A 25,891-nucleotide genomic window follows, 5' to 3' on the forward strand; every position below is an offset into this window, starting at 1 on the left:
ACACACCCAACTTATTATGCACTTGCTGATAATAGAGTAAATCTTATAAGTACATATTAATAGTATATATATTATCACATTAGAAGTATGATATATTCAAAATTCAAATTTTACATAATTATTATTTATTCAAAATTGACAATATATATATATCATTTATTCAAAATTGATAATATATATGTATATTGTTAATGTAACAAAGATTAATTCTAATAAAAGTAAATCTTATATACACTAACTATCACTGTTAGATCCATGACACATTGCAAAATTGAACTTTAATATTTAAATTTTACATAGTTATCATTCATGCAAATCTGACAATGTCACTATAGGAAAGATTAATCCTAACAATTATTGTACTTATTTGCATTTGTATACTTTTTCTAATGAATTCAATAATTGCTCAATTGGCACCATTAGATAGGCCCAAACAAATTAATACGAATGATCTACTAGCTCTTGGGAAGGAAAACATTAATGCTCTTTTTAAATGGCGACCATACAGTTGAACAATGTCTTGTTTTTTTTTTTTCTGTAACTTTTAAGTTCTTGACTTGTTGGTAGGAGATAATTTACCTGCTTAACATTATTATTTAATATGTTAGGCTTAGTTCATGACCAAATATGGTAATGTGGTTTCTTTTTTTTTTTTCGAAACGATAATTTTGGTAACGTGGTTTCACGTTCAAAGGAATTCAGTAAGCTAATCCTTTGAGTAATTTGGCCTCCATTACTTTTACTGTTTAATTATTTCTTCTACTAATATGACCACGATTTTTTTACGAATAGAAATAAGAAGGATTGGGTTAATAATTAATTTTAAGTGCATGTTTTAATCTATTAATTTATTTGTCCCATATGTATAATCTATAGGTGATCCCTTTTTGTCCATCTTGAAGGCTTTGTTTAATAATCCAATTTAGCATTTAAACTTAATAGATTCAGATTTTAACATATCCGAACCGTTTAATAACCAAAAATTGAACATCTGAATTAATTAAGTGACACTGAATTTTCTAAACAAAACTTGTTCTCAAAATTAAGTGATAAGTTATTTACTTATCACTGAATGTGATATGCACTCATATGTATTAAATTTAGTACTGAACAATTCAATAATTTAATGAATTCAGATTTCAGATTTTAGTTTAATCAAATGCACCTTAGACTTAGGGGTAAAGATGGTGTTGGCAAGATTTTAATAGAAAAAAACAACTACCCTGAAAAAAGAATATTGATAAACAACAGCTATCGTAATAAAAGACTTTTTTCTTCCTTATACTCTCATTCGAACATGAAAAATTTCGCTATAAAATCCAACAAACCTTTCTCCCAAATAACAAAAGAAGTATCTGGAGAACAAAATGACGCATCCTATTTATTCATTTATTTTTCACAAGCCAATGCAAGGATTTTTTATTTTTCTTTTTCTTTTTGTCCACACTTTTCCATTGTAAATTCACACCTCCAATGCATTATTATTATTTTTTACCATTGATACAAGAATTTATAAAAGTACAAGGCATTGATATTAATGGTGCAAATTATCAAAGAGTTTACGATGGGCGAGTGCGATTTAGGATTTATTTTTCTTTTGCTTTTTTTAAGCTAAACTTGGATACCCATCATTTGAAAAAATTATTGATTACAAAAATGTGACATTTTTTATTTGGGGCATGATGTATATTAATCATAGGGTCAGCTCAGTGGTCAGAGAAAGCTTTTACAGTTTCCCCTCTTGATTGGGGGTTTGAGAGCTGGAGGTGGGAGGGTCAAAAAAGAAATATTATATTTTAAATAAAAAATGGTCAAAAAATATATTTATAATTTAATCCAAATAATTTTTTTCTCCAAACAATCCAAAATTTCTATGGGGAATAACATTTGAAATTCTCGGTGACATATTTTCTATGTCAATTCAATGTCACCTATAATATTCAGTGTCACTTGGTGCAATATCATAGGTGGCATTGGATTGATATAGAAAAACATGTCACCGAGGATTCCAAATGGGGAAATAAAGGTTAATTTAAAAGTAAATAAAGAGAAGAACCAAGGTCATTCTTGTCTTTCCAAATGTTCTAAGAGTCCACATGAAATACCATAAATTAACTCTTTTTTTTTTTTGTTTCTGACGGAATGGGTATATGGATCAATTCTCACGGGGTCCGACTAATCTCACTCCGATCCAGGTAGAGAGGTTCCATCCCCCGAACGCGTTAATAGCGGAACTCGAATTCTGATTGTCAGGAAGGCCGTCATATCCTAAAGAGGGGAGCGGACCGCTCGAGCTACCGTGGGACTCACGGGGACCCATAAATTAACTCCATGATATGGAAAAGATGAGCACAACTCTGCACAAGCATGAGCCCAAGAATATCAAGGAAAAAGGAGAGATCTAGAGACAAATAAACAACTACAACCTCGGAGACAAACAAATCTAGACACAATTCAAACGTAAGACTATTTGTATCCGTCAACAAAAATGGATTGAGAGGAACAAAAAGAGGGGAGGGGCATTTTCATGTGTCTCAGAACGCCAAGTAGAAAAAGCTGGAATAAGAAAGGAAGGAAAAATCAGGCAAAATGGGATTTTGAAGAGGGGGAAGAAGAAGGATTTTTCTTGAAGAAAGAAAGAAAGATGATGAAGGAAAAAGGACAGAAGAGGGTATCTTTTTTCAGTGGGAAGCTGTGTGGAGAAGGAGGAGGAGCCTCGTTTGTAGAGAATGAGATTGAAAGAATTTCAAGGGATGATAGAAGTTCCCATCACAGCATTTCCAGCGGTATTCTTCCATCTCTTGGTGCCCATAGCAACAAAAGGCCCAAGCTTCGTCGTTGCATCATCTCCCCTTTTGATCCCCGTTACAGGTACTTAATTCTTAATTCTTCCAATTTCAAATCTTTCTTCCCTTTTGCGTTTTTTCTTCTTTTGTTATTATTGTTGTTTTTCAATTTTACTTTTTTGGGGCTAAAAGGAATGGTTAATGGTTCGGTATTGCCTGCATGTATTACATTTAGGCGTGTTAAAAATTTTTGTTTTTTGCTTGTTCTTGCATGTGCTGTTTTTACTATTTTATGTCGTAGAACCTGCATGAAAGTTGAAACTGCAAGTAGTAATCTGAAAGATTATATCTTAGCAGATTTAAAAGACTCTCTGTATAAACAATTTCTATATTTTCAAATTTTCAACCTCGACAATTTTCTGATTCTGCTTCCTTTGCAATAAAAGTGTCTTCTGTTTCCCAGAATTTGAGAGGTATACTGTATGAATGCTGGCTTGTTTTTGATCATCTGTTAGATTATGTACATAATATATTAATTTAATAAATATCTTGGATTTTTTTGGTTTTTTGTTTGCTTCTTTTTTTTTTTTTTTTTTTTTTGTTGTGGTGGGGGGGGGGGGGTTGGTGTCTATGTAATAAGCCTGGTAACTGTTTGAGCACCCTCCAACTCTGTCAAGATGGCCCCATCATCTAAAGAAGAAAGTAGGAAAGACAATCTTACAGTGATCTTAGTTTTTTATCAACAATTGCAAATTGACTTTTGTTGAATTTGATAAACCTAATCCCAGAAGAACCCTCAAAAGCCGGCAACTCTTGAGGGCCTCCTAGGGACTTATCTACCCAACTAACCCAACCCCCAACCCCGATGTGGGATAAACTACCCTGGAGAGAACCCTGCTACTAAGAGTGTAATAACCCCCAAATTCCCCGGAAAGCAGTTTGTCTTTTATCAACAATTGCAAATTGACTTTTGTTGAATTTGATAAACCTAATCCCAGAAGAACCCTCAAAAGCCGGCAACTCTTGAGGGCCTCCTAGGGACTTATCTACCCAACTAACCCAACCCCCAACCCCGATGTGGGATAAACTACCCTGGAGAGAACCCTGCTACTAAGAGTGATCTTAGTTTGGGATGCAATTTTAGGACAAGGTGGTTGTGAATGTCATTAGACTAAGGCTGTGATTGATGTTTTTACTCTCTATGTGATTGATATTTTTACTCCTTATACAACAGAAAAAGTCCTTTAAAGCAAAGATACAAACTTTTGTTTGTTTTCAACTTAGCTGATTTGATCTGTTTATGTCATGATTTTGGTGGACCTTAACTGTTGCTAATATGACCCTTACTTTTCTTGCGAGTCTTCTTGGCTTTATTATTACCAATTACCATTCTGTAGCAGCTTTTCTATTTTTTTACCCCTTCCATACATAAAAGTGGGAAATTTATCCTGTTCAGTCAGTAGCTAACATCTAATGTTAAGGGGTTTAACAAAAGTAATGCACTTTAATGGTACTTGGGAGAAGATTTGCCAACAGTTAAGATTAACTTGTGAACTATCTTATCTGCAATATCCTTGGTCAAAAGCAAAACCTTCTACAATCTCTACATGATGATATGTTAAGTACCATAAATGTTTAAAAACCTTTTTTAGGTTATATTGATTGTGCAATAAAAACCTTTTTTATTGTGCATATTCATTTGGTATAAGGTTGATGATATTTGGAGAATGTCTCATTATTTCTTTATATAATCCCCTTCCACGTGTTAATGTTACCTCTGCTGACCTTAAATTTGCAGAGTTTGGGACACATTTCTGGTATTCTTGGTCTTCTATACAGCATGGGTCTCTCCATTTGAGTTTGGATTCCTAGATGAACCCTCAATAGCTCTCTCAATTACAGACAATGTTGTTAATGGATTTTTTGCTATTGATATCATTTTAACATTTTTTGTGGCATACCTTGATAAGGCAACATATCTTCTTGTGGACAACCCAAAGCAGATAGCATGGAGGTATACAAGAACATGGTTGCTTTTTGATGTGATATCCACGATCCCTTCTGAATTAGCAAGGAAGGTTTTACCTAAACCTCTGAAACAATATGGCTACTTCAATATGCTTCGGCTCTGGCGTCTTCGTAGGGTCAGTAAAATGTTTGCAAGGTAATCTCTTTGATCCATTTCCATATACTTACTATATTTCTTATCTTGCTAAGATTTTTTTTTTTTTTGAGAAATTTTTGTTTCTTCTCCGTGGGTGTAAAGATTTAGGATGTTTTTCTTCTTCTTGTCTCACATCATGATTCTCCACTATTTGTATGTGAGAGAAAGATGATGTTGTTTTGTGAAATGTTGGATACAATAGGCTAATACTAAGATGAAGCAGGCACACAGAAACCAGTGACTTATATTTTTGTCAAACTCCAGGATGAAATTTGAGGATGCAGGTGTAGTAGTGACTACCAAGTATCTTGTCTCCAGCAAGCTTGGGATTTTGACATCCAATTATCTTATGATCTACTGTTTCTTCATTAGAAGCTACCACAGATATTTTTCTTAATACCTCTGTATTCTGTGTTGAACTTGCTGAATGAAAACTTCATCCTGCACATACATTGTCTAAGTACATTAAATCTTTGGGATAGCTGAGGATATCAGAGTAGGGGCTTTATGTCAGAGACAATCATCTTGTTGATAAGGTCTTTGGCTAGTTAACTACTCAATGGGTTCAACATGAGATAGCTGTTTTGTCATGAAAAGGTGCTTGTTGGAGAACATCTCAGCAATTGTCATGAGCCAACTTAATTGAAACTTAAAACTATTTGGGGTAAGCCATGGTGATTTCTTGCTAAGGTAGAGTCACCATTTGGACTGTTATCCTTCTAATTGCTAGAAAGAGTTATCTTTTATAACATTATTATCTTCCCATATGGATTTGACAGGAGCAAATGTGTCAATGTAACTCTGGATGGAGATACAAATTGAACTTGAGAAATTTGCCTGCTACAAAACAAAGTTATATTTGACTTCATTTGAAGCTTGAGCAGCATTTTTACACTGTCCAGGACAATCCATTTTTCTCACTGTGTCACAATAGTCCACATACGCTTTTTGGTATTGCAGGTTGGAGAAGGATAGGAATTTTAGTTACTTTTGGGTTCGATGTGCAAAGCTTATCTGTGTAAGTACCATAAGAAACAAGTATTCGTTCCCATACTGCATACAAGACATATGATTTACTTTATGTATCTCCTGATTTGTCTGTAGGTGACTCTTTTTGCAGTTCACTGCGCTGGTTGCTTCTACTTTCTTTTAGCTGCTCACTACCATGATCCCAAAAACACATGGATCGGTCTCATGGAAAATTTTGATGAGCAGAGTTTGTGGGTTCACTATATAACTTCAATGTATTGGTCGATCACCACCCTAACAACTACTGGTTATGGTGATTTACATGCAGTTAACTCACGGGAGAAGCTATTTGACATTTTCTATATGCTATTCAACCTTGGTCTCACAGCATATCTTATTGGAAATATGACCAACTTGGTTGTTCATGGAACTGGTAGAACTAGGAAATTTGTAAGTAAATCCTCTATCGTTTCTGAAGTGGAAAAGTGAATTATCTCCATGTTGTTTTATACGTCAAAAATGCATTCAATATTTGCCAGTCATTCAATAGTATATGGCACATAAGGATCCTCACAAAAGGAATGATGTAAACTACATATCATGGTTTCTAGCTTTAACATTTAATGAAATATTTAGAAGCTCAATCACCCTTTCTTTTTATGTTTTCTATGGCTCACAGAGAGATACTATTCAAGCTGCATCAAGTTTTGCTCAAAGGAACCAGCTGCCTCCTCGCCTTCAGGATCAGATGCTTGCCCATCTGTGCTTGAGATACAGAACAGACTCTGAAGGCCTTCAGCAACAAGAAACTCTTGATGTACTTCCAAAAGCAATTCGTTCAAGTATCTCACATTATTTGTTTTATTCACTTGTTGATAAGGTCTACTTGTTTCACGGAGTATCAAATGACCTGCTTTTTCAACTGGTAATTGCTAGAACTTCCTTATTCTTCTCTTCTATGTTTAAGGTTGACGCCTTTTATCCCAGGCGCATGCCCAAAGAGGTGTGCTTCCAAATTTGTCTGTCAAGTGATGGGAAGGCTTAGATTTAGATGACTTACCATCCTTTTCGATGTTTGACTTGCTAGGTTTCTGAGATGAAAGCTGAGTATTTTGCACCCAGGGAAGATGTGATTTTGCAAAATGAAGCTCCAACAGACTTATACATTCTAGTGACTGGAGCAGTTGTAAGAAGCACTTTTCCTCCTGTCTGAGGCCAGCACAATATGAAATCACATAAACATAGTGTAGAGAAATAGGAGAGCAACTAATTGCTGATTTTATTGGTACATCATGTCTGGTTCCGTTTTTCTTACTTTTTGAATTAAGCAGACTAAAAGGGTAACATTAATCAGTAGCTTCAAGGCAGAGTCCTATTGGTTTTTAGGAAATTAATTGTTTTAGTTTTATGAAGTTTAACAACATCATGCTACTCAGATTGAGAAACAAGCATAGGCTGTTAAAAGAATGATGACCAACAATCTTCCTCCTATTTTTTATCCCTAAATAGCATAAAGAGTCCATGTTTTACTTTTAAATATAATCTTTGGTTTCTTTACAATTTTAAAGACTGATGTTCATTACTAATGGTGAATTATAGCTTGACATTGAGTTCTTGGTGACAGGAACTTATCGTGCTCAGAAACGGAATAGAACAGGTAACATGTGTGACATAATATCGCAATTAATGTCCCAGTCATATCTTATACGTCTATGCAAGAATAACTGCCCTATATTAGACAAGTAAAGGAGTGCTGTCTGTTATAAATGATCGCAGGTGGTTGGGCAGTTGAAAACAGGGGATGTTTGTGGTGAAATAGGTGTTCTTTGCTATAGGCCACAAGTTTTCACTGTTCGAACAAAACGTTTGAGCCAACTATTGAGGTTGAATCGCACTGATTTTTTGAACATTGTCCAAGCAAGTGTTGGGGATGGGACCATAATTATGAACAATCTTCTTCAGGTGAGACAGGATATACTTTTATTACCAATTCTCTATTCCTATGGTTAAAATGTGGAATGGTCTCACTTTTGAGGGATCTAGTTTGCAGTTCAAATTTTCAGGTTTTATATAGTAGTTTTGCTTGCAATAATTTCGCATCTGAGACAATTGGAGAATGTAGTTTTATCCATGTGTGAACTGATTGAAATGAGTTTTGTGTAAGCATCTGCATGGTATTGCTTAAGAGTTTCTAGCATGCACCCAGGGCCTTCTGTCTATTGCTTTAGAATATTTGTATATTTTCTTAGGAACTCAAATAAGTCAACATAAATTTCTCGCAAAAGGTAATGACTCTTTTATTGTTTCTGAGCTCTGCATCACATAAAATATGAAAAGAATTGATAAGGAAACAAGGAGCTTGTGGCGTTCTTCCATTTTTTTTTGCTGGAGTAGCCAGATGGTTAGGCAAGGCTACTTATCAACCATTCTTCATGTCCCATTGGTGGAATATGAGGAGTATGAGTTGAGGGCTTCATACACTCTAATCTGATATTGCGAGAAGAGTATGAGGGCTTCATACACTCTAATCTGATATTGTGAGCATTTCTTTTATGCCTGCGAGGAAAACAGTCAATTTATTTCTTTTTTTTCTTTTCTCGTGCAGCATTTGAAAGATCAAATGGACCCTTTTACAGATTCAATTTTGGCAGAAACAGAACACATGCTTGCGCAAGGGCGCATGGAAGTGCCTCTTAGTTTATGTTTTGCAGCAGCAAGAGGAGATGATTTACTCTTGCATCAATTGCTGAGACGTGGTACAGATCCAAATGAATTGGACAGCAGTGGACGTACAGCACTGGTTTGTAGTTTCTTTACTTTGTTCCATAGGTATGTCTACAACCTCAACATAATAAAAGTGTGACATTTTGGTTCAGATAATTTCATTTTCTGATACAGCATATTGGAGCATCAAAAGGGAGTCTTGAATGCGTGCTGCTACTTCTAGATTATGGAGCAGATCCGAATAGAAAAGGTACTGCTTCTAAACTTGAAATCTTCTGACCTGCAAATCATGGTGCAGTATAACAGGCACTTGTCAGATTCCCATTTTTACATGTTAAGCTCATCATATTACTAGTTTTTATATTGTTCTTCAGTGGTAAGTTTTTCCTGTTCAACATCCTGTGGTGCTCATTTTGAAGTACTTCTAAGTTCTATCTTCTTTCTTCATTGATTAGCTGAGTGAACAAGAAGTGTTGGCATCATGTTCTTGGATCTTCTGAAACGAATTTATTTAATCCCATATGATGTTCTTAATTTAGAAATAAGAGAAAGGGGCTGCAAAAACCAAGCAGCTAATCCTAAGAGGTTGTTCTAAGTTGACAACCCAATTGTAGGGGTTGTCATTAACTCAGGGTTAGCTATTAAGTTCTGAACATCTAGACAGGTCCCGCAGACATCTGTACATCTTGTAACACCTTTTACCTATAATAGTACAGGTTTTGTGTTTGTAGTCCATACCTTCTAATGAAATCAACAATTGTATTGCTGCAGATTCTGATGGGAATGTTCCCTTGTGGGATGCGATATTGAATAAGCATGAAGCTGTTATTAAGTTGTTAATAGACAATGGTGCAAATATATCTTCTGGTGATGTGGGTGGTTTCGCATGCTTCGCTGTTGAGCAAAACAACTTAGAGTTGCTTAAAGACATAATTAAGTACGGTGGAGATGTCACACTGCTTAACAGTTTAGGCACTACAGCGCTACATACAGCTATTTCTGAAGACAATGCTGAAATGGTTAAGTTCCTGATAGAGCAAGGAGCTGATGTTGACAAACCAGATGTGCATGGTTGGACGCCAAGAGCTTTAGCTGATTATCAGGCAAACGAAGGGATAAAACTTTTATTGCAGAATCAGAAAAAATCTACTAGACAACCTGTTGCATCTTCCCCTCAGATGCAAGCTGTATCTTACCTCAAAAAATACCAGAGTGAGCCTACCCTGCCTCCTTTAACCCCAGAAGTTGCAGTGAGTGTTACAGAGGCTGATACATCCAGAAACCGTTTGAAACGAAGGGCAAGTAATTTCCGCAATTCCTTGTTTGGGATCATGTCAGCTGCAAATAGACCTAATGAAGGTGAGCTTTTTAGGTAATTATTTGCTTTTCCTTTCATATTTAGAATATATTGTTCAACTCTTTTTGTGGATGTTGGGTATGAGAAGTTATGGATTAGGGTAGCCAAACAAGAACATGTTTGATCATGTTCAGGTGAAAATCTTGTTATGAACTAAACATCCAGTATATTCAAATGCAAAAGGATTATGAGGGAAACTGTGGACCTATCATAACTATCCAAACAGATAAATTATTCATCAGTTATGATCAAAATTGTCTATTGGTTGAGAATTTTATTAGCTTCCTTGAGTTAAGAAGAAGAACACGTGACAAATGACTATGTTGTTCTTGAGAAGAAATGCTTAGGAATCTTATCTTTACTACTGAAGAGGCAATTGTGATATTCTAGAAAATGTGATGCCTTTTTGCATGCTTGGAAGACAGAATATGCGAACATATTAATCTTATTTCTGCCACAAGTTGAGCATGATTATTTCTTTTAAATATTTATGCAGGAGGAAAGAGTATTGCTGCATCTCCAATTAATGTAAATACACTTAATCATGCTAGAGTGACTATTAGTTGCCGGGAAAGGGGCTGTGATATTTGCAGGCTTGTTCTCTTGCCAGAATCAATCCAAGAGCTACTTGATATTGGTGCAAAGAAATTTGGGTTCTGTCCAACCAGGGTTTTTACTAAAGATGGGGCTCTAGTTGAAGATATCGCTGTAGTGAGAGATGGTGATCATCTTATTCTGGCTGGTGATGAAATTGACAGGTCAAGAAGCTCATGAAAATGGAGTTAAAAAGAGCCGAAACACATTGTTATCCTACCCACATGCCACATATTTCATGGATTAGTTCAAAATCCCACGTAACACAATTTTGTTAGATGAATATAGAGCTTCGGTTCTTTTGCATGGCATCCCCTCCTTGGCCACCACCTAGTCAGGCAGGATATTTGATATGGCGCAAGCGAGGCATTTGTGCCTGCTGATGATGGCCAAGAGCTATGGTTTAATCATTTGTATGCTTGGCCTTCGGAGAATGCAGAGGTAAGAGATAGTTGCAGGCTGGTAGTTGAGTTATTTATCAGATCTTCAGGGTGGAAGAGATGATTAACAGTTCGATAAAAGAGAGAAGGCATTACAATTATAATTTTCTCTATATATTTGTCTTCATAAACTTTTCTTGTACCAGCCATGATGTTGAATGCCTTATGTTTTATACAGAAGCTGCAGTCTATATGAAGTCCTATTGTTGGAACAAAATGAAAGCAATGCATATTATTACAGAATACTCGTGTTGTGAAACAACAGCATAGATTAGACACAAAAGGCAATTGTATAACATGACAGATTTTCAGTCTTCTTTTTTCTTCTGATTTTGCCTTTTCATGTTCTAGAAAGACATCTCAATAGAATTTGGAAGTGATTGATGAAAGGGGGGCCAGTATTTTGATAAACCATGATATTTTGATATTCCAATCTTATGCACTTCATCATCTCCAATTTGCATTGCAAACCTAAGTTCATGCAACAGAAGCCAGAATATTTATATGGATTCACCAACACGATTCAAATGCCATTTACTAGTTCATATACTAAGATAATAGCAGCCACCTATTTCTTGTTATTCCAAATCCAAGGTGCCTGTATATTGCAAATCCCAACGATGCGGGTTATCCTTCCATAGTGCAAGTCTGATTTAACGGACTATGTTTTACATAAAATTCTACTACACAATACACAGCAAGTCTATATGGACAGTATCTCAAACAAAAGGACGAACGCTCATGTAAACTTCATTTGTGAAACTCACAAGTTATGTGAGATAGTCCATGTTAATCATGGCCAAAGAAGCACGCACAACGAATTAAGCAAAATTTTTCATGGAAATGTTGTCAGCGGATGTGTAGACATCCGTTTGGGTCGGGAGTGATTCAGTTCACTCCAGGTTATTCTTGGATTTTTTTAGGTCCCTCCTTCTCTTAGTATAAAGTAGTGTAGGTCTATCGTGTCAAATAAAAAAATATATATATCTCATTGATAGGTCATAATTTGTTGCTAAAATTATAATTATTCTTCTTTTGATTTTAGCCAAATATTGTTTTAATTGTCAAATTCTACTTATATTTGGTTAATGGTGCTAATTGTAGGAAAATGAGCAAAACGTGATTAAAAGTGACAATTTTCCAGTTAATTTGATGGTGGTATGTTCGGGACCTATATTCAATGCTGGAAAGTCGGGATTGAAATTTGGCAGTCTCCCAATCCGAGTCAACTTCCTAATTTGTTAGCTGTCAGGATTTTCCTTATTCCGTGAGGTCATTCTCAAGAGAAAGGAAAACTTGACGAAATTGAGTTGTAATAGGAATCTTTTGTCTTTTAGGAAGTTGATTGGTATTAGGATACCAATCAATTAGAAGTCAAAAAGGTGAAAATTCGGAGACATCAGCTTCTCAAGCTTTGGCTAGAGACGAAAAAGTAGCAGACAATTCTTGTCTTTTCTTTCCTTTGCACGGATTTGAGAGAAACAATTGGGAAGCTTCAAACAGATTTTTAGGTGGCTTGTTCTCCATTAATCTACCCATTAGAAATGTAGTATAAACTGGGAAGATGGTTTGAGAGTGTGGTCGTCCTCCATGTGAGTTTCACGTGCGAGAATGAGTTATGTTTTGTTTTGTTTCCTTTTTTTTCCCCACCCAACCTCCCCATTTTTCCCCCCTGCTTTGGGACTAAGGAGGGATGATTACTCTTTCCGCTTTTATTGCCAGTGTGTCAACGCCGGAGTGCTTATCATAAAGAGCATATATTGGGAAGGGCAGTCGCTAATCTCTCGTCTGAGCTCCAGCTACGGAGAGGCGGCTGCATTGTTATTATTAAGAGTTTAATTATGCTGGCATGCTCTGTTTTAGTAGTGGAGGTTTGCTCTGCCTGCAACATAATAATTCCTTTCATTTCCAAGACTTCTCTTGCCAGCTTCTCGTGCATTCTCTTCTTCACTTTTCGTAGAATCTCTTTCCGTCTTTCCGCTTTTCGTAGATTCTCTTTCTGCCATTCCGTGAAACGAGGATGCATGGCTTCGTTTTTTCGTTCTTATATAGCCTCTGGCCTTATTTTTTGCCTCTGCGCCATCTTCTTTGTCTTCTTCTCTTGCCGGCGTGTGTTAGCTTCTTCCATTGTCTGTTGCTCTTGCCTTCATCTAACTTGTGCTACTATCTGTTTTTGTTCTTGTTGTCGTCCTCATCAGCGTTGTTGTTGCTACTATTACTCGAGTCAGGTACTTGTTTTGTTCTTTTTTTGCCATTTTTTGAGCGTATGTATCTTTTTTCCGTCCGTTTTGCGGTTTATTCCCTGTTTAGCTTGCTACTTTCCGATTTTCTATTGCTCATCGCTTTTATCGTGCTCTTCTGAGCTATAGTTATATTCATCATCATTACTGTCTCTTTTCTTTTATTTTCCTTTCAGTTGTGGCCTGTTTACTTGGTCTTGTCATTCATTCGTAAAGACATATATGTGTTGTGTATTGCTTTTTGTCTGGTCCGTGGAAGGTTTTTTGCCTTTTGCCAGCTTTATTTGGTATCTTTTCTGCTGACTATTCACCTTCCTTTGTAGCTTGTTGTTTGGTTTTTTTTAGCCTCCATGGAAAAATGCATTGGAGTAACAAAAAAACTAAACGGCTAGCACGCCGCTGTGTCTTTGTCGACTTCGCTGCCTCAACTACAGCTTTGCTTGTTTTTCATCATGTTGTACATTTTACGAGGAATATCCTATCGTTCTTGTGATCTGTTTTGAAGAATTTCTTGCACTTGCTTCCCTGTTACTTCCTGTGTGGTGGATGGTGTTTTCCTTTCAGGTCTTGTCGTTCCTGCTTTTGCCCTGCTGCCTCAGGTCTTTATCATTTTCAAGAATTGAAGTGCCATCTCACATCGTTTCTCAGGCAACTTATATTTACATATGAACTATAGTTAGTGCCTATTCAATTCCAGGCCCTTCTAATCAAGCACCGTTGTAGCTAGATAACTAACTATAAGAGAAGGGTATAGAACATGGCTTATCCAACTTCGTCGGCAGTCATTCGCTGAAGGATGGCAGGAGTTTTGCCGCAGCAACATCATCAAGGAAAACTACTTTTTCTTGCTTCGACATTCTGGTCACCTAATTTTCGACGTCATCCATTTTTGCGAGGACAAAAAACAAGTATACATGCCATGGACAAATCCTCTACCTAATATATTGCATTCACATCCATCCCTTGAGTTAGGAAGTTGAGGGTTAACTGCTTTTGTTTTGTATCAGCCCATTTGTATTTTTTAATTTTTTTTGCCTCATGCGATTGTCCTTTAATTTCCAGGTGATATGAAGCAAAAAATGATACGGCAGCGAGTGTCATCATCAATGAGGCCTGATTTCGTACAAACTTTAACCGAAGGCATGTGTTTCTGTCAATTCATTGACAAACAGAATCGGCATAACTTTGTGAGTTTTATATATAGATTTACTCAGTTATTTGGCATCTTTGTATCATAACATTCTTAACTCTAACACCATACAATGCTAGAAAGTCCCAAGGTTTGTTGCTCAGTTCGTCCATAGTAGCAAGACTCCTTCGATTACTCTGAGGACTGGAAACAAAATAATAACTATTACAATGCGTGGAAGGCAGTTTACTGACAACTGGAACATCTTTGTGGCAGAGCACCAACTGCAGTTTCGAGAAGTTTTGGTCTTTGTTCCTGAATCCATTACTACCTACACTGTTCTAATCTATGATAGACATGGTGCAGAAAAACACTTCCCATGGTATGATAGCTTTTATGTGTATTCTACCATGGGAGATGCGGCAACTTGGTTGTATTCTATTGGCTTTTCTAACCAACGTTTGGTTTGAAAACTCCATCTATTCCTCTATTATCCATTTTTGTATGTTCATCCGTATGTACACTGTGCATCCCTAAAAAATGATGGGCTTGTTTGGAAGTGAAGTTTTTGGCCAAGTTTTTTAGCTACTAGTTTTTTAACAACTTTTGCTACAGGAACCCAAAAAACTTTGATAAGTTTTTTACTTACACACTTCAAAATAATACACAAAAAACTTTTCCTTCAACTTTTCTTCTTTTTCCTCCCCCACCCAACCGGCCACCACCTCCACCACCGCTTCCGGTGCCGGTAACTATTCCGGCCAACTTTTGCCGGCCTTCCTCTTTTTTTTTTTTTTTTTTTTTTTTTCTCTCCCTCCCTTCCCCCTTTGACCGATATGTTGGTTTCCAAAATTTCTTTTTTCTTTTTTTTTCTTTCTCCCTCCCCCCTCCCCTCTTTCCCTCTGCCTTTCCCCGCCACCTTCCCCGTCCCGCAGCTTGGGGAGAAGGAAAATTGCAAAAAAAAAAAAAAAAAAATTACACTCGGCTGTTGCTGCTTATTCTGCCGGCAAGATAAGGAGAGGAGAGGGAGATAGAACATTGGAAAAAAAAAATCATTTCTGTTGCTGCAAAACTCATGTGCAAAACTCAGGTGGCGGCAGAGACAGAGGGAGAGGGAGGGGTGACGGGGAAGCTTTTGCAGGGGTAGGGGAGGGGGCGACGGGGCAGAGGGGGAAGGGGCAAAGGGGGTGGCGGGAGATGGCATTGGTGGAGTTACTGCTGGGGGTGGCGGAGGTAATGGGGAAGGGGAAGGGGGAAGGAAGAAGAAGAAGAGAGGAAAGAAAAGAAAAAGGAAAGAAAGAAAGAGAAAGAGAAAGAGAAAGAAAAAAAAAAGGAAAAAAAAAAGTTTTTCACCCTACAAAAACTTCTACAAAACTTTTTACCTTACAAAAATTTCTATAAAATTTTTTCAAAAACTTCTACAGTGCACTACAGTAAAGTTTTAGACAAACTCCCAAAAAACCCAGGTTCCAAACAGGCCCGATATTCTTCATAGATGAAGTTTCATCAACGGTTTACACATGCTTGCAAATAGAATATGCACTGTATCAAACACTCACTCTCGTAGCTCCAATGTTTTCTCCCCAGGCTGTAGAAAAGGAATTGAGTATGCGTTTTACGGCTAGACATAATAAAGAACTTCCTCATTCGATCCTAGGCATATTTACAATTTACTACCGTGCGCGAGCACGATCATAATCTCCTAGTATAGTAAAAGCACGAATGAGTTTTGGCAAAAGAGTGGTCGTCTGCTGATGTGTCAAGCTGTCATTGGTTAAAATGTGGTCATCCTCCTTATGCCAAAATCACGTGCCCAACTAGAGAAATATTGGAGGGTTTTCTTTCTTTCTGACGTATTCTGCCGAGGATAGGACTAGCGCATGGCTCTAAAGGTTTCAAATCCTCTGTCCCAAAGTAGTTTCTGTCCCCTCTGTCCCTTATTTATACAGTTGCCACGTGTCTTTAATCTTTTGTTAATCCAAACTCAAATAAATTTTAGATTAAATAACTATTTCTTGTAAACAAGTGAATTTTGGAATAACTAAAATTTAATTATAAACAATAAAATATTACCTGTGACAATTGCGTTGAGCACAACATACGTTGGCTATTTGGTTCCCATATGTTTAAACCATCTCTACTACCAGTAGGACCTTCATACACATGCTTAAAAATAAACAATATAAATGAATAATTATATCATCAAGACTAAAAAAAAATTATATTAGCATAATATCTAATTAAAAGCTTGTTTTTCATGCAAACAAACCCATGGTTTATTTGAGTTTGGATTAACAAAAGATTAGAGACACGTGGCAGTTATATAAATAAGGAATAGAGGGGACAGAGACTACTTTGGGGACAGAGAATTTGAAGCCGGCTCGATACATCACAATTTAGAAGGGTTCTCTTTCTCCCTTGTTCATTACTGTTCTCCTCTCTCTCTTTCGTCTGATTGGGTTTTAGTCCCTTGGTTTACCCCTTCGATTTTTCATTTACACGAACTCTCTTTTCTATATGTGTTTGTTCTTTATCCACTGGATCCAATCTAAGACGTGCAGTAGCAGAGAAAATTACATCAATTGAAGGTTGGTTAGTGGCTCGAGGATTACTACCATCAAATTCTTATCTTTTTCCTCCTCTGATTTCTATACGATTGGGACTAGCGCTTGGTAAACACTCTCCGTCCCTATCACTTACTTTTTTCTCTTATCAAACTCACCAGCGGACCAACATTTCTTTCATACCTCTCCGATTTTCTCCGTATTGTTTTCTCTAAAAATTAAGGTCAACAGCAGCCACAGATGACCTTCAATTTTCTGGCTTTTGTTTCTGATCTTTTTAGATAAGATGAGCTACAAATAACTTGTAGATTTACTCAACTTTTCTCTGTTCTTCCAATGGTCTTTATTTGCTTAATAATTAATAAAGCTTGGTTTAATATCTCTATTACTCAGTTATTTTCTTAGCGATAAGAACTCTAATCTTCTAATCTTTATATCTTAAGATTTTTTTATTTTATGTCTCTTATGTTTTATTTATCCAATTTCCTAATTTTTATAGTATTATCTTTGCAGGAAAAAGATGAAAATTTTTGTGGGATGCAAATGCAAGTACTTGTGGATATATTCCATCCTTTTCTGTCCTCCAAAGGTCTGTTCTGCTTTATTTATCTATTGATTTATTTGTTTATTTATTTTTTGTCGATAAAAACTTTGTCCTTTTAATTTCGGTCTCTACTCTCAATTCACTTGAAGTTTTTATTTTGTCTTTTAGTTTATTGGATTATACTATTATTTTTATAGAAAGGAAGATGAATTTATTAGGTTTTAGCTAAAAAATAGGCATGAACATCAATGTTTTCCTCTGTAAACATTTTTTCTGGTGCCGTTTGACAGAAAGTATGAGTTATAGTGGTTTCTTAAAGCATTCTAGGAGCATTTAATTCCTAAAACACCTATGCATTCTAGAGCCCCTGTTATAGAAACACTGATTGCTTCTTTTCTTGGTGCACATTCATCTGTGATTTTTCCCGTCTTTTTACTTCGTTTATACTCTCATATTACAATTTGCATTTTTACAGAGTAAGGAAGAAAAGGAAGAACAACCTCTGTGGTAAGAACTTTTTAGCCCACAAGTTTTTTGCTCTGGTTTGTTTTCCTTTTCAATTTGTGACCTTTCCCTCTTTCCCTCTATGACAGAGGTTTGTGGAGGATGGCAAAAAATTGTGGTAAAACTCCTGCTCCTATTTTTTTCACGGTACTTTGGGCCTTTTTTTTTAGATTTTAATATTCTTCTTTTAAATACTAGCTTTGAGTGAATCCTTTTACCTATCAAAATGAAATCTGCCAAAATTATATCATGTGCATCTGTTAAATCAGAAGTTGGATGATAAATAACATTAACTAATATGGAACAAAAGGGTCAAGGTTAAGACTTTTCACTTTCACTTTTGCAGAGAAGTTTAAAGATTTTCCGAAGAAACCTCTAAGCCGGTTCAGGAATCATTTTTTGCTCAGTTAAAAGTTCAATCCTTTTGTTCTTTTCTTGTTTTTTCACTGAATATGGGACCTGGTCTTCATGCAATTTCTGTTTCTGCATCTTTTAGGACAAGTCAATATTTCTAAAGTAGTATATGTTTGAGAGTAAGACGAGAGAGATGATTGTCTACACAACTGAAGGTACTTTGCCATTCCAATTTCTCAGGGATAAATTTTTCCCCATCAGATTTTTATCTTTGACCTTTTCTTGCTTCTTTCTTCTTTATCCGGTATCCACTACAGGAAGAAAGCAATCTTTATTTGTGGTCCAGGAATAAACAAATGGTGAAGATAGCCTTTAAGTAGGTGTTTGTTCACCTTTTATTGTTGTTTTTCCTTTTTTGGGTTTTAATGATAGTATAAGTTCTAATTAATTGAGTTTCTGTTTAATTGATAGGTGAGAATATCTTAAACTAGGTGACTTGGTTGAGTAGATATTGTGCACATCCGTATTTGAAACTCTATAGCATGTCAGGTTCCTTATCTGACTATCTAGATAGACTATTTTGTAGTGTGAAAATGTCATCTTCTTTTGATGGGCTTTTGAATAACGAATCATTAGTTTCTTTTCATTGATTACACTTTTGTTGTTAAGAGTAAGTTTTACTTGGTAATTAATTTGTAAATTTCATCTTTAACCTTTTAGGTTCATTTCTTGAACTTCAATATTTATAGGTATAAACTTGTTGAAAAAAGAATGAGAGGCATTGGCAGTATGAGGAGGGACGTAAAAGAAAAGAAGAAAGGTGTGCGAAAAAGTGCAAGTTGAAATACTGATACTGAAATCATTATGGTCATTACTGTAATGATTAAAATGCTAAGAAAAAGCTAGAGATTGAGTTTCAAGAAAGAACCTTGGTTTACTTGGCGCTAAGATAGGCATTGGTCATTTAAGTTTCCTATTCTTTGGGAAATTCACTATTATTTGACCATTTCAATATTCTTTTACCATACTAGAGCTACTGTGTTTGGTTGACTGTATCATTGATAGCTATTTAATGTAACTTGTCTTTACCCCTCATAGCTAAAATGGATTGATGAGGATTTCCTGAGCTATGACTTTGAGTTCAACATTTTGCTGACTTGCTAAATTTGTTAAGAGAATTTTCTTCACTTTTCTTGGAATATGTTTCTGCTGTTCTATGTGCAGGTTTAGTCAAGATATGGAGATTAAAGGACCTCATTTAAAACATCTGACACTTCTTTAGGCTTTGTTGTTCTAGGCCCAATCAGATATCTTTATACTTACTGTTATTTGATTGTGTGGCTTGAGTTCAAATTAAGTAAATTATTTGAGAGAATGCTTAATGATTTGTTTGGCTTGTTTTGCTTAGCAATGAATCAAAGCCCGAAGAGTGAAAGAACTCTTACCGTTTCCCTTGCATTATCATGATTGAAGTGTCAAGCACCCCTAGAATCAAGATTGGAATTATTTCTATGTCTGTCCTGCATGGATCTATAGTGATTATTTATTAGCCTCATTTTTTGATACATATTATTGTAGACATTATGTACATTTTACTTTTTAAATAAGAGGTTTTGTTTGTAAAGATAGTGAACAATTTTTGTTTCAATGCATCATATTGTGTATAGTGGACCTATTATGTACTTCCTAATTTTGTCCAGTTACGGTGTGTTGTATTCTTAATGACACTGAATTGCCAAATAATTCAACATCTGTCATCACAACAATTTGCAAGTTAGATGGCCAGGATTGGGTAATTTGCATGCTTTCACCATTTTCCTGCTACCTTTTTCTGCATAATCAGTAATTAGTCAGTAATTAATTTCATATAAATGGCCTGTTATGGCATGAAACTCAAGTGCGCCAAGAATTCCACCTTTCTATTTGTCAACTAGTTATTTCATTCTCCCAACAATAAACTTTGGTTAGGGAACGTTTCTATTGACTGTGAAGATAGATTGTTGCACAGAGGATCCTTTTTCAAAAATATGAACCCCCTTCATTCTCAATGTACACCTACTTCATACCATGTATCACACTTCCATTCTCCTGACCAGAGTTGTTGCGTTAGTTGTTCCGATTTTCATGTTACATGCAAAGAATTGGATAAACAATATAGAAACGATTGAACCACATCAAAATTAATGCTCGTTGTAAATTTAAAACCACCACAGCTAATCAATGCTCCACAGAATAATAGAAAAAATTAATAGTGTTTACTCATTGTTTAATATTTTTGAATCTCCCATTTACTTCTCCAAACACTTTATCCCATCTCTACATGAAGCAAAATCATACTGATGAGCTTTAATTTTATTCGCCTCAATTATTTTCTTTTCGATCTTTTTCTTGACACCATGTTAGATGCAAAGCTTTATTTACTCGCATTTTCTTACAGCATTGCTTATTTAAAAGCTTAATCATTTTATAACCAAATAACTTAAATGCAATGCATACGATTTATGATATCTCCACTTGAAAATCTGGGCACTTTCTGGGCAACATGAAATTAATACCAGTGGAGAACTAACTTCATACTTCTAGTCGAAGGCCAACTTGAAAGCGCGGTTCCAAACATCTGTGAGATCGAATTATTTTTATTTATTTTTTTTATTTATTAGTACGTCTTCTGGTTTAACTTCTTATGATTGTTTTGTTATTTGAATGTCAAGATCCCAATATTCGAATTAACCTAATAATCTACAGCTAGATTAACTGATTGAATCCGTAATTGTTTAATCAATTAACACCAGTGGTGACTAGCGTGATTGGTTTCATGTTAGGAAAATGTATGATCTAAGTTAAACAAACTCTCGTAGCGTGTTTGTTGGTTAGGGTTGGACTTTTCTAATTATTAATGCAATCGAGGAATTAAATCCTACGGTCGTATCTAGAGTTATTTCTTAGTTAGAAAAATAGTTAACGGTCGTACCTTGATTATCGAAAAAGTAAGGAAAAGTTGGTTGTTTATCGCGTGTATGACAACTATAACTAATCTAGTAATGAGTAATTGAATTATCTTTGCATCGATGATCAGTTGAATGAACCGTGTCTGAAAAGTTGCACCTTTTGCTAGAATCATATTGGTTATTGATTAATTCCTGTTTATTTCTATTAGTTATTTCATTAGTTGGTTAATTAGTTATTTTAATTTTCCAAAAATCTCCCATGCTCTGAACTCTAGAAGAAACGAATTATCTCCAATCCCTGTGGATTCGACCCTACTTGTCACTGTCTACTAGTTAGTAATTTTGTCAGTTAGTCAATTCTGGTATATCGGATTAAGCAAACTCTTTGAAATTAGGGTGAATCAAGTAACCCATTGCACATCCAGAGTCCCTGCTCCAGTACTTGAAATTGATTGTTGATTGCTTTTGGTGGTAGTTAGGTTTTTATTATTGCACAAGCTCGACACCTGTCACTCTTCCTTTACCTTCCACAGTAATTTTGTCCTGAAAGTTTGCATTTCAATGTCTGTTTGATGCAATGTTCGTCAAACAAAACCATTGAGTATATTGAATGAGCTTTCAGTTCATAGGGGCTTGCTTGGAACCTCAAGTTTTTACCAAGTTTGTATAATACTAGTTTTTTAACAACTTTTGCTACAGGAATCCCAAAAAAATTTATCAAAGTTTTTCACCTACACACTTCAAAATAATACACAAAAAACTTTCCCTTCAACTTTTCTTCTTTTTCCTCCCCCACCCAACCCACCACGTCCTCCGTCGCTGGCCACCACCTCCACTACCGCTTCTGGCGCCGGTCACTATTCCGGCCACCAGTGCCAGCCACCTCCTTTTTTTTTTCTCCCTCCCCTCTTCTTTTGACCGATCTGTTGGTTTCCAAAACCTCTTTTTTCTTTTTTTTTCCTTTCCCTCCCTTCCCCCTCCCCTCTGCCTCCCCCGCCACCTTCCCCCTCCCACTAGCTGCGATCTGGTCGCGCGATCAAATCACAAGGGGGGAGGGGAGGAGAGGGGGAGAGACAAAGCGAAAAAAAAAATTTCAACTCTACAACAACTCTAGCATCGGAGGGCGAGGGGGAGGGGAGAGGAGAGGGAGAGAGAGAAGAGGAGAAGAGAAAGAAAAAAAATTTCCTATGGCTGCTGGGCGACCAAGGTTGCTGGTTGGGGAAGGAGGAGGGTGGTGAGAAAGGGGGAGGAGAGTGGGGAGAAAAAAAGAAACAAAAAATCCATGGCTGCAGCTTGCAAGTTCTCTAGCGTCGGAGGCCTCCAGGAAGGGGGAGGAGAGGGAGAGACAGAGAGGGAGAGACAGAGAGGGAGGAGAGGGCAGAGGTGCCGGGGAGAGGGAAGGGAGAGGTGCTGGGGAAGAGAAAAAGAGGGGTAGAGAGGGAGAGGGAGAGGGAGAGGGAGGAAGGGGCAGAGGTGCCGAGGGAGGGGGAAGGGAGAAGAGGAAGAGAGAAAAGAAAAGAAAAAAGAAAGAAAGAAAAAGAAAAAGCAAGAAAAAGTTCAAAAAATTTTCAACTTAAAAAAGTTTTTCAACCTAAAAAAGTTTTTCAAGCTAAAAATTTTTCTTACAAGTTTTACAGTAATCTATAGTAAAATTTTAGACAAATATCCAAAAAACTCACCTTCCAAATGGGGCCATAGTTCAACTGATTCAATTCGGTTCAAATGTTGTTTTTATTATTTTATTTATTACATAAATTGGATGGCTTTAAAATTTTTTAAAAAAAAAAGTATGAACATGTTCAAAGTCCAGTCTTTTTATTGGTTTTGACAGGTTCTTGATCGGATTTGACTGGTTCAATTGATTTTTTAAATTTAGTATAGAACTGAACTTGTGCCATGACCAGTTCGTTGTTCAACCAGTTGAACTGACCAATTCAGTCTAGTTTTCGAACTAGTTTGATGAGCAATGGGAATAGCAATAGCTGGTAAATTGGCAATGCAACCATTTTGTAACTATCTCGAATTACCTACTGCGAAGGGTCATATCATGAAGTAATTCACACAACAAAAAACGTAACTCAGAATTGAGTTTGGCCTCACAATCAATCCCACACCTTAATTGAATCCGATTTGTTGTCTCATGGGGCGTATAAGATGACTAATTGCTATCCAAAAAAAAAAACCAATCAATTGAACATTTTGCAAATTCTCTTGAAAACGTGATTTGCACAAAATGTTGTATCATCTTAGTTATGCCCACAGTAGGTATGGTATTTGGCACATGATGACTTACCATTTGAATGCAATTTATGGTGCATGATGAAAATTAATAGAGTGCTTTATATGTATGTACTCACGCAAAACTCTTAACATGGAGGTTACCATTTAAATTTAGAAATTAGTGCCTGTAGTTATATGTCTCATCATCTTTATCATCTATCTACCTATATGTGCATTATATATTATCTACCTATTATAGAAAGAGTAAATTTCATATACACTGACTAACAATATATACACTATCACCGTTAGATTCATTACATATGTGCAGAAGTTGAATTTCAAATTACTACTTATAAAAAAGTTTCAACAAAATTGCTAGAAAAGTGCATGTGCTTGCACGTGTTGATTGACATACTGGCATAAACTAGATTAGAAGAAATTGTCTCGATAGATTTAATGTTTGTATATGTCATTATTTGAAATATTATTTGTGTTTTGCATCATAAACACGTTTTTTAATCATTTTTCTAATTATATTCTTTATTCACATACATCACATTATAAAAAAATGGTATAATAATTTTTTAAATAATATTTCAAAGTTAATATTGATATAATTAATTGAAAGTACCACATAGAAATGTATCCATCTTAAAATATATAAATATTAATTCAAGTCTCAAGTGCTAAATGGAAAAGGTCCAATAACTACTAGTGAGATATTACTTGAACACAAACACTTTAAGCTACTAGAGATAGCTACCATGACTACTTTCTTTCAAGCATTATTCCTCCTCTCCATGTCCTACAAAACAATATTGTTAGCAAAAAATTCGCAGACATGTATTATTTGAGAAATAAAACAGGGATGAATAGAAAAAGAAAGTCAAGTTCTCAATTTCAAGTATATTACGATCTCAAGAAATTGCACATCTAACTACTCCATGTATATGGGGCCAGGAATTTACTACCATGAACTAAGACAGGATGCATCCAAGAACACTCTTTTACAAATTCATCTAGATTGCACTGGCCATGGTTTTATTAATCAATCAAAGACAAAACGTACTTTTTTTTTTTTCCCTGAAAGACTTGAAATGATGTATACTTAGTAGTCGTATTTTGGTCCGCTCACTATTGAATATGTAACAATTTCATCCAATTCAAACAAGCACAAAAATCACAATTATCCCAGAAAAGTAAAAAGAAAAAAGAAAATATAAAGCGATCTAAGATGTAGCAATTCACCATTTCTTAAAATAAAAAAAGTAAAAAAAGGCAAGCTCAAATCCACAATTATCAAATTTGTCTATTCCACTACAAAACAACATATGTCCATGAAATTTCGAGGGTGACAAGAAAAAACAACTAATAATTTCAAAGATCTAAACTTTGACCAACAAAAAGCAAACCGGGGGAAAGAGGAGGGGCACAATGGCAAATATTTCAAGAAATGCAAGATTTAGTGAAGTAATTCCTTTTTTTTTTTCTTGATAAGTGGAAGATTTTGAATCCAGAACCTCTTAGTTACAATCCCTTCCTCCTTATCACCCAATCCCACCCAACCTTCTCCTCCCCCGAATTTAGTGAAGCAGCTATCAAGCTAAGGCTCTTTCTTGAATTTGCAAGGGCATGTACACATCCTATCAAAAAGGGGACCAAAATAAGACTAGCCATATAAGGACCATGCACACTTCTTTACTTTCCATTAACTTCAGTGAAAGCTAGTTTTGTCCAATGATGATGATCCCATTAATTTAAGGGCAGATTGCTGGTCAAGTTGGTGTAAAACTATCAATTAGTCCCTTTTTAGAGGGAAATGAATTAGTTCTTTTTTAACAGACTTTATCACCAAATTTAAAGGAGAAATCTAAAAGATCAAGGGCTACAAGTATAAGACACTCCTATGTTAAAATTTGTGAAAGTTCTTCTTAAGAGGTCTAAATTGACTCCTTTTCAATGATAAGCTACAGAATTAGCATCTAAGGGGACCATAATAAGACTAGCCATTACCAATTTTTATCAAATTAACCTTCTTGTGAAAAACCATTTCATATCCAAGAATTTGTCAACCAAGAAAATGCAAAGAAGAGTCTTAATACAATGAATTCATCTAACCTTATCCATTCAAGATTCATGATGCTCTCTAGAATTAGGATCCTCATGTATTGTGTCAAGATGGTCTACACTAGCTGCATCCGATACCTACAAAATATTCAATATCAGCAAAAGTTAAGCCTTGTGTAAACAGCTATAGAAAAGTTATTCATCACATATATCTGATGGCCTTATATTGTACATGCTACTGTAATAAAGTACTCTTTTGCAGGTATGCAGGTAAGCTTAATCAA

General features: G+C 35.8%; 1 protein-coding gene and 2 long non-coding RNA genes across 11 annotated transcripts; all 3 read left to right on the plus strand.

Annotated features, from left to right (window-relative positions):
* The first annotated feature begins 2,189 nt into the window (after window positions 1-2,189).
* LOC113707219 (potassium channel AKT1) lies at window positions 2,190-11,277 on the plus strand. 2 transcript variants are annotated; one of them, XM_072062587.1, is made up of 13 exons: window positions 2,190-2,871; window positions 4,585-4,693; window positions 4,790-4,950; window positions 5,911-5,968; window positions 6,055-6,369; window positions 6,599-6,844; window positions 7,007-7,105; window positions 7,544-7,576; window positions 7,696-7,881; window positions 8,525-8,719; window positions 8,818-8,893; window positions 9,415-10,002; window positions 10,497-11,277. In XM_072062587.1, exons 1-13 carry the CDS (start codon window positions 2,528-2,530, stop codon window positions 10,772-10,774), a joined length of 2,688 nt encoding a protein of 895 aa, XP_071918688.1. In that variant the 5' UTR covers window positions 2,190-2,527; the 3' UTR covers window positions 10,775-11,277. The 2 variants fall into 2 exon arrangements, with proteins under 2 accessions (XP_071918688.1, XP_027085233.1); XM_027229432.2 differs by having other exon boundaries at window positions 2,191-2,871; window positions 4,585-4,950.
* Window positions 11,278-11,804: 527 nt separating this feature from the next.
* On the plus strand, window positions 11,805-14,881 carry LOC113705242 (uncharacterized). 4 transcript variants are annotated; one of them, XR_011820421.1, is made up of 3 exons: window positions 12,377-14,249; window positions 14,337-14,461; window positions 14,544-14,881. It is a non-coding gene; the product is annotated as an uncharacterized lncRNA (long non-coding RNA). The 4 variants fall into 4 exon arrangements; XR_011820422.1 differs by having other exon boundaries at window positions 12,378-14,182; XR_011820420.1 differs by having other exon boundaries at window positions 11,805-14,461.
* Window positions 14,882-15,567: 686 nt separating this feature from the next.
* On the plus strand, window positions 15,568-19,997 carry LOC140013334 (uncharacterized). 5 transcript variants are annotated; one of them, XR_011820427.1, is made up of 5 exons: window positions 16,374-17,075; window positions 17,481-17,556; window positions 17,987-18,018; window positions 18,105-18,584; window positions 18,687-19,997. It is a non-coding gene; the product is annotated as an uncharacterized lncRNA (long non-coding RNA). The 5 variants fall into 5 exon arrangements; XR_011820425.1 differs by having other exon boundaries at window positions 18,105-18,421; window positions 18,512-19,997; XR_011820424.1 differs by having other exon boundaries at window positions 16,381-17,075; window positions 18,105-18,745; window positions 18,841-19,997.
* Window positions 19,998-25,891: the final 5,894 nt, after the last annotated feature.

This window comes from Coffea arabica, chromosome 8c (assembly GCF_036785885.1).
Source record: "Coffea arabica cultivar ET-39 chromosome 8c, Coffea Arabica ET-39 HiFi, whole genome shotgun sequence".
Lineage (NCBI taxonomy): Eukaryota > Viridiplantae > Streptophyta > Magnoliopsida > Gentianales > Rubiaceae > Coffea > Coffea arabica.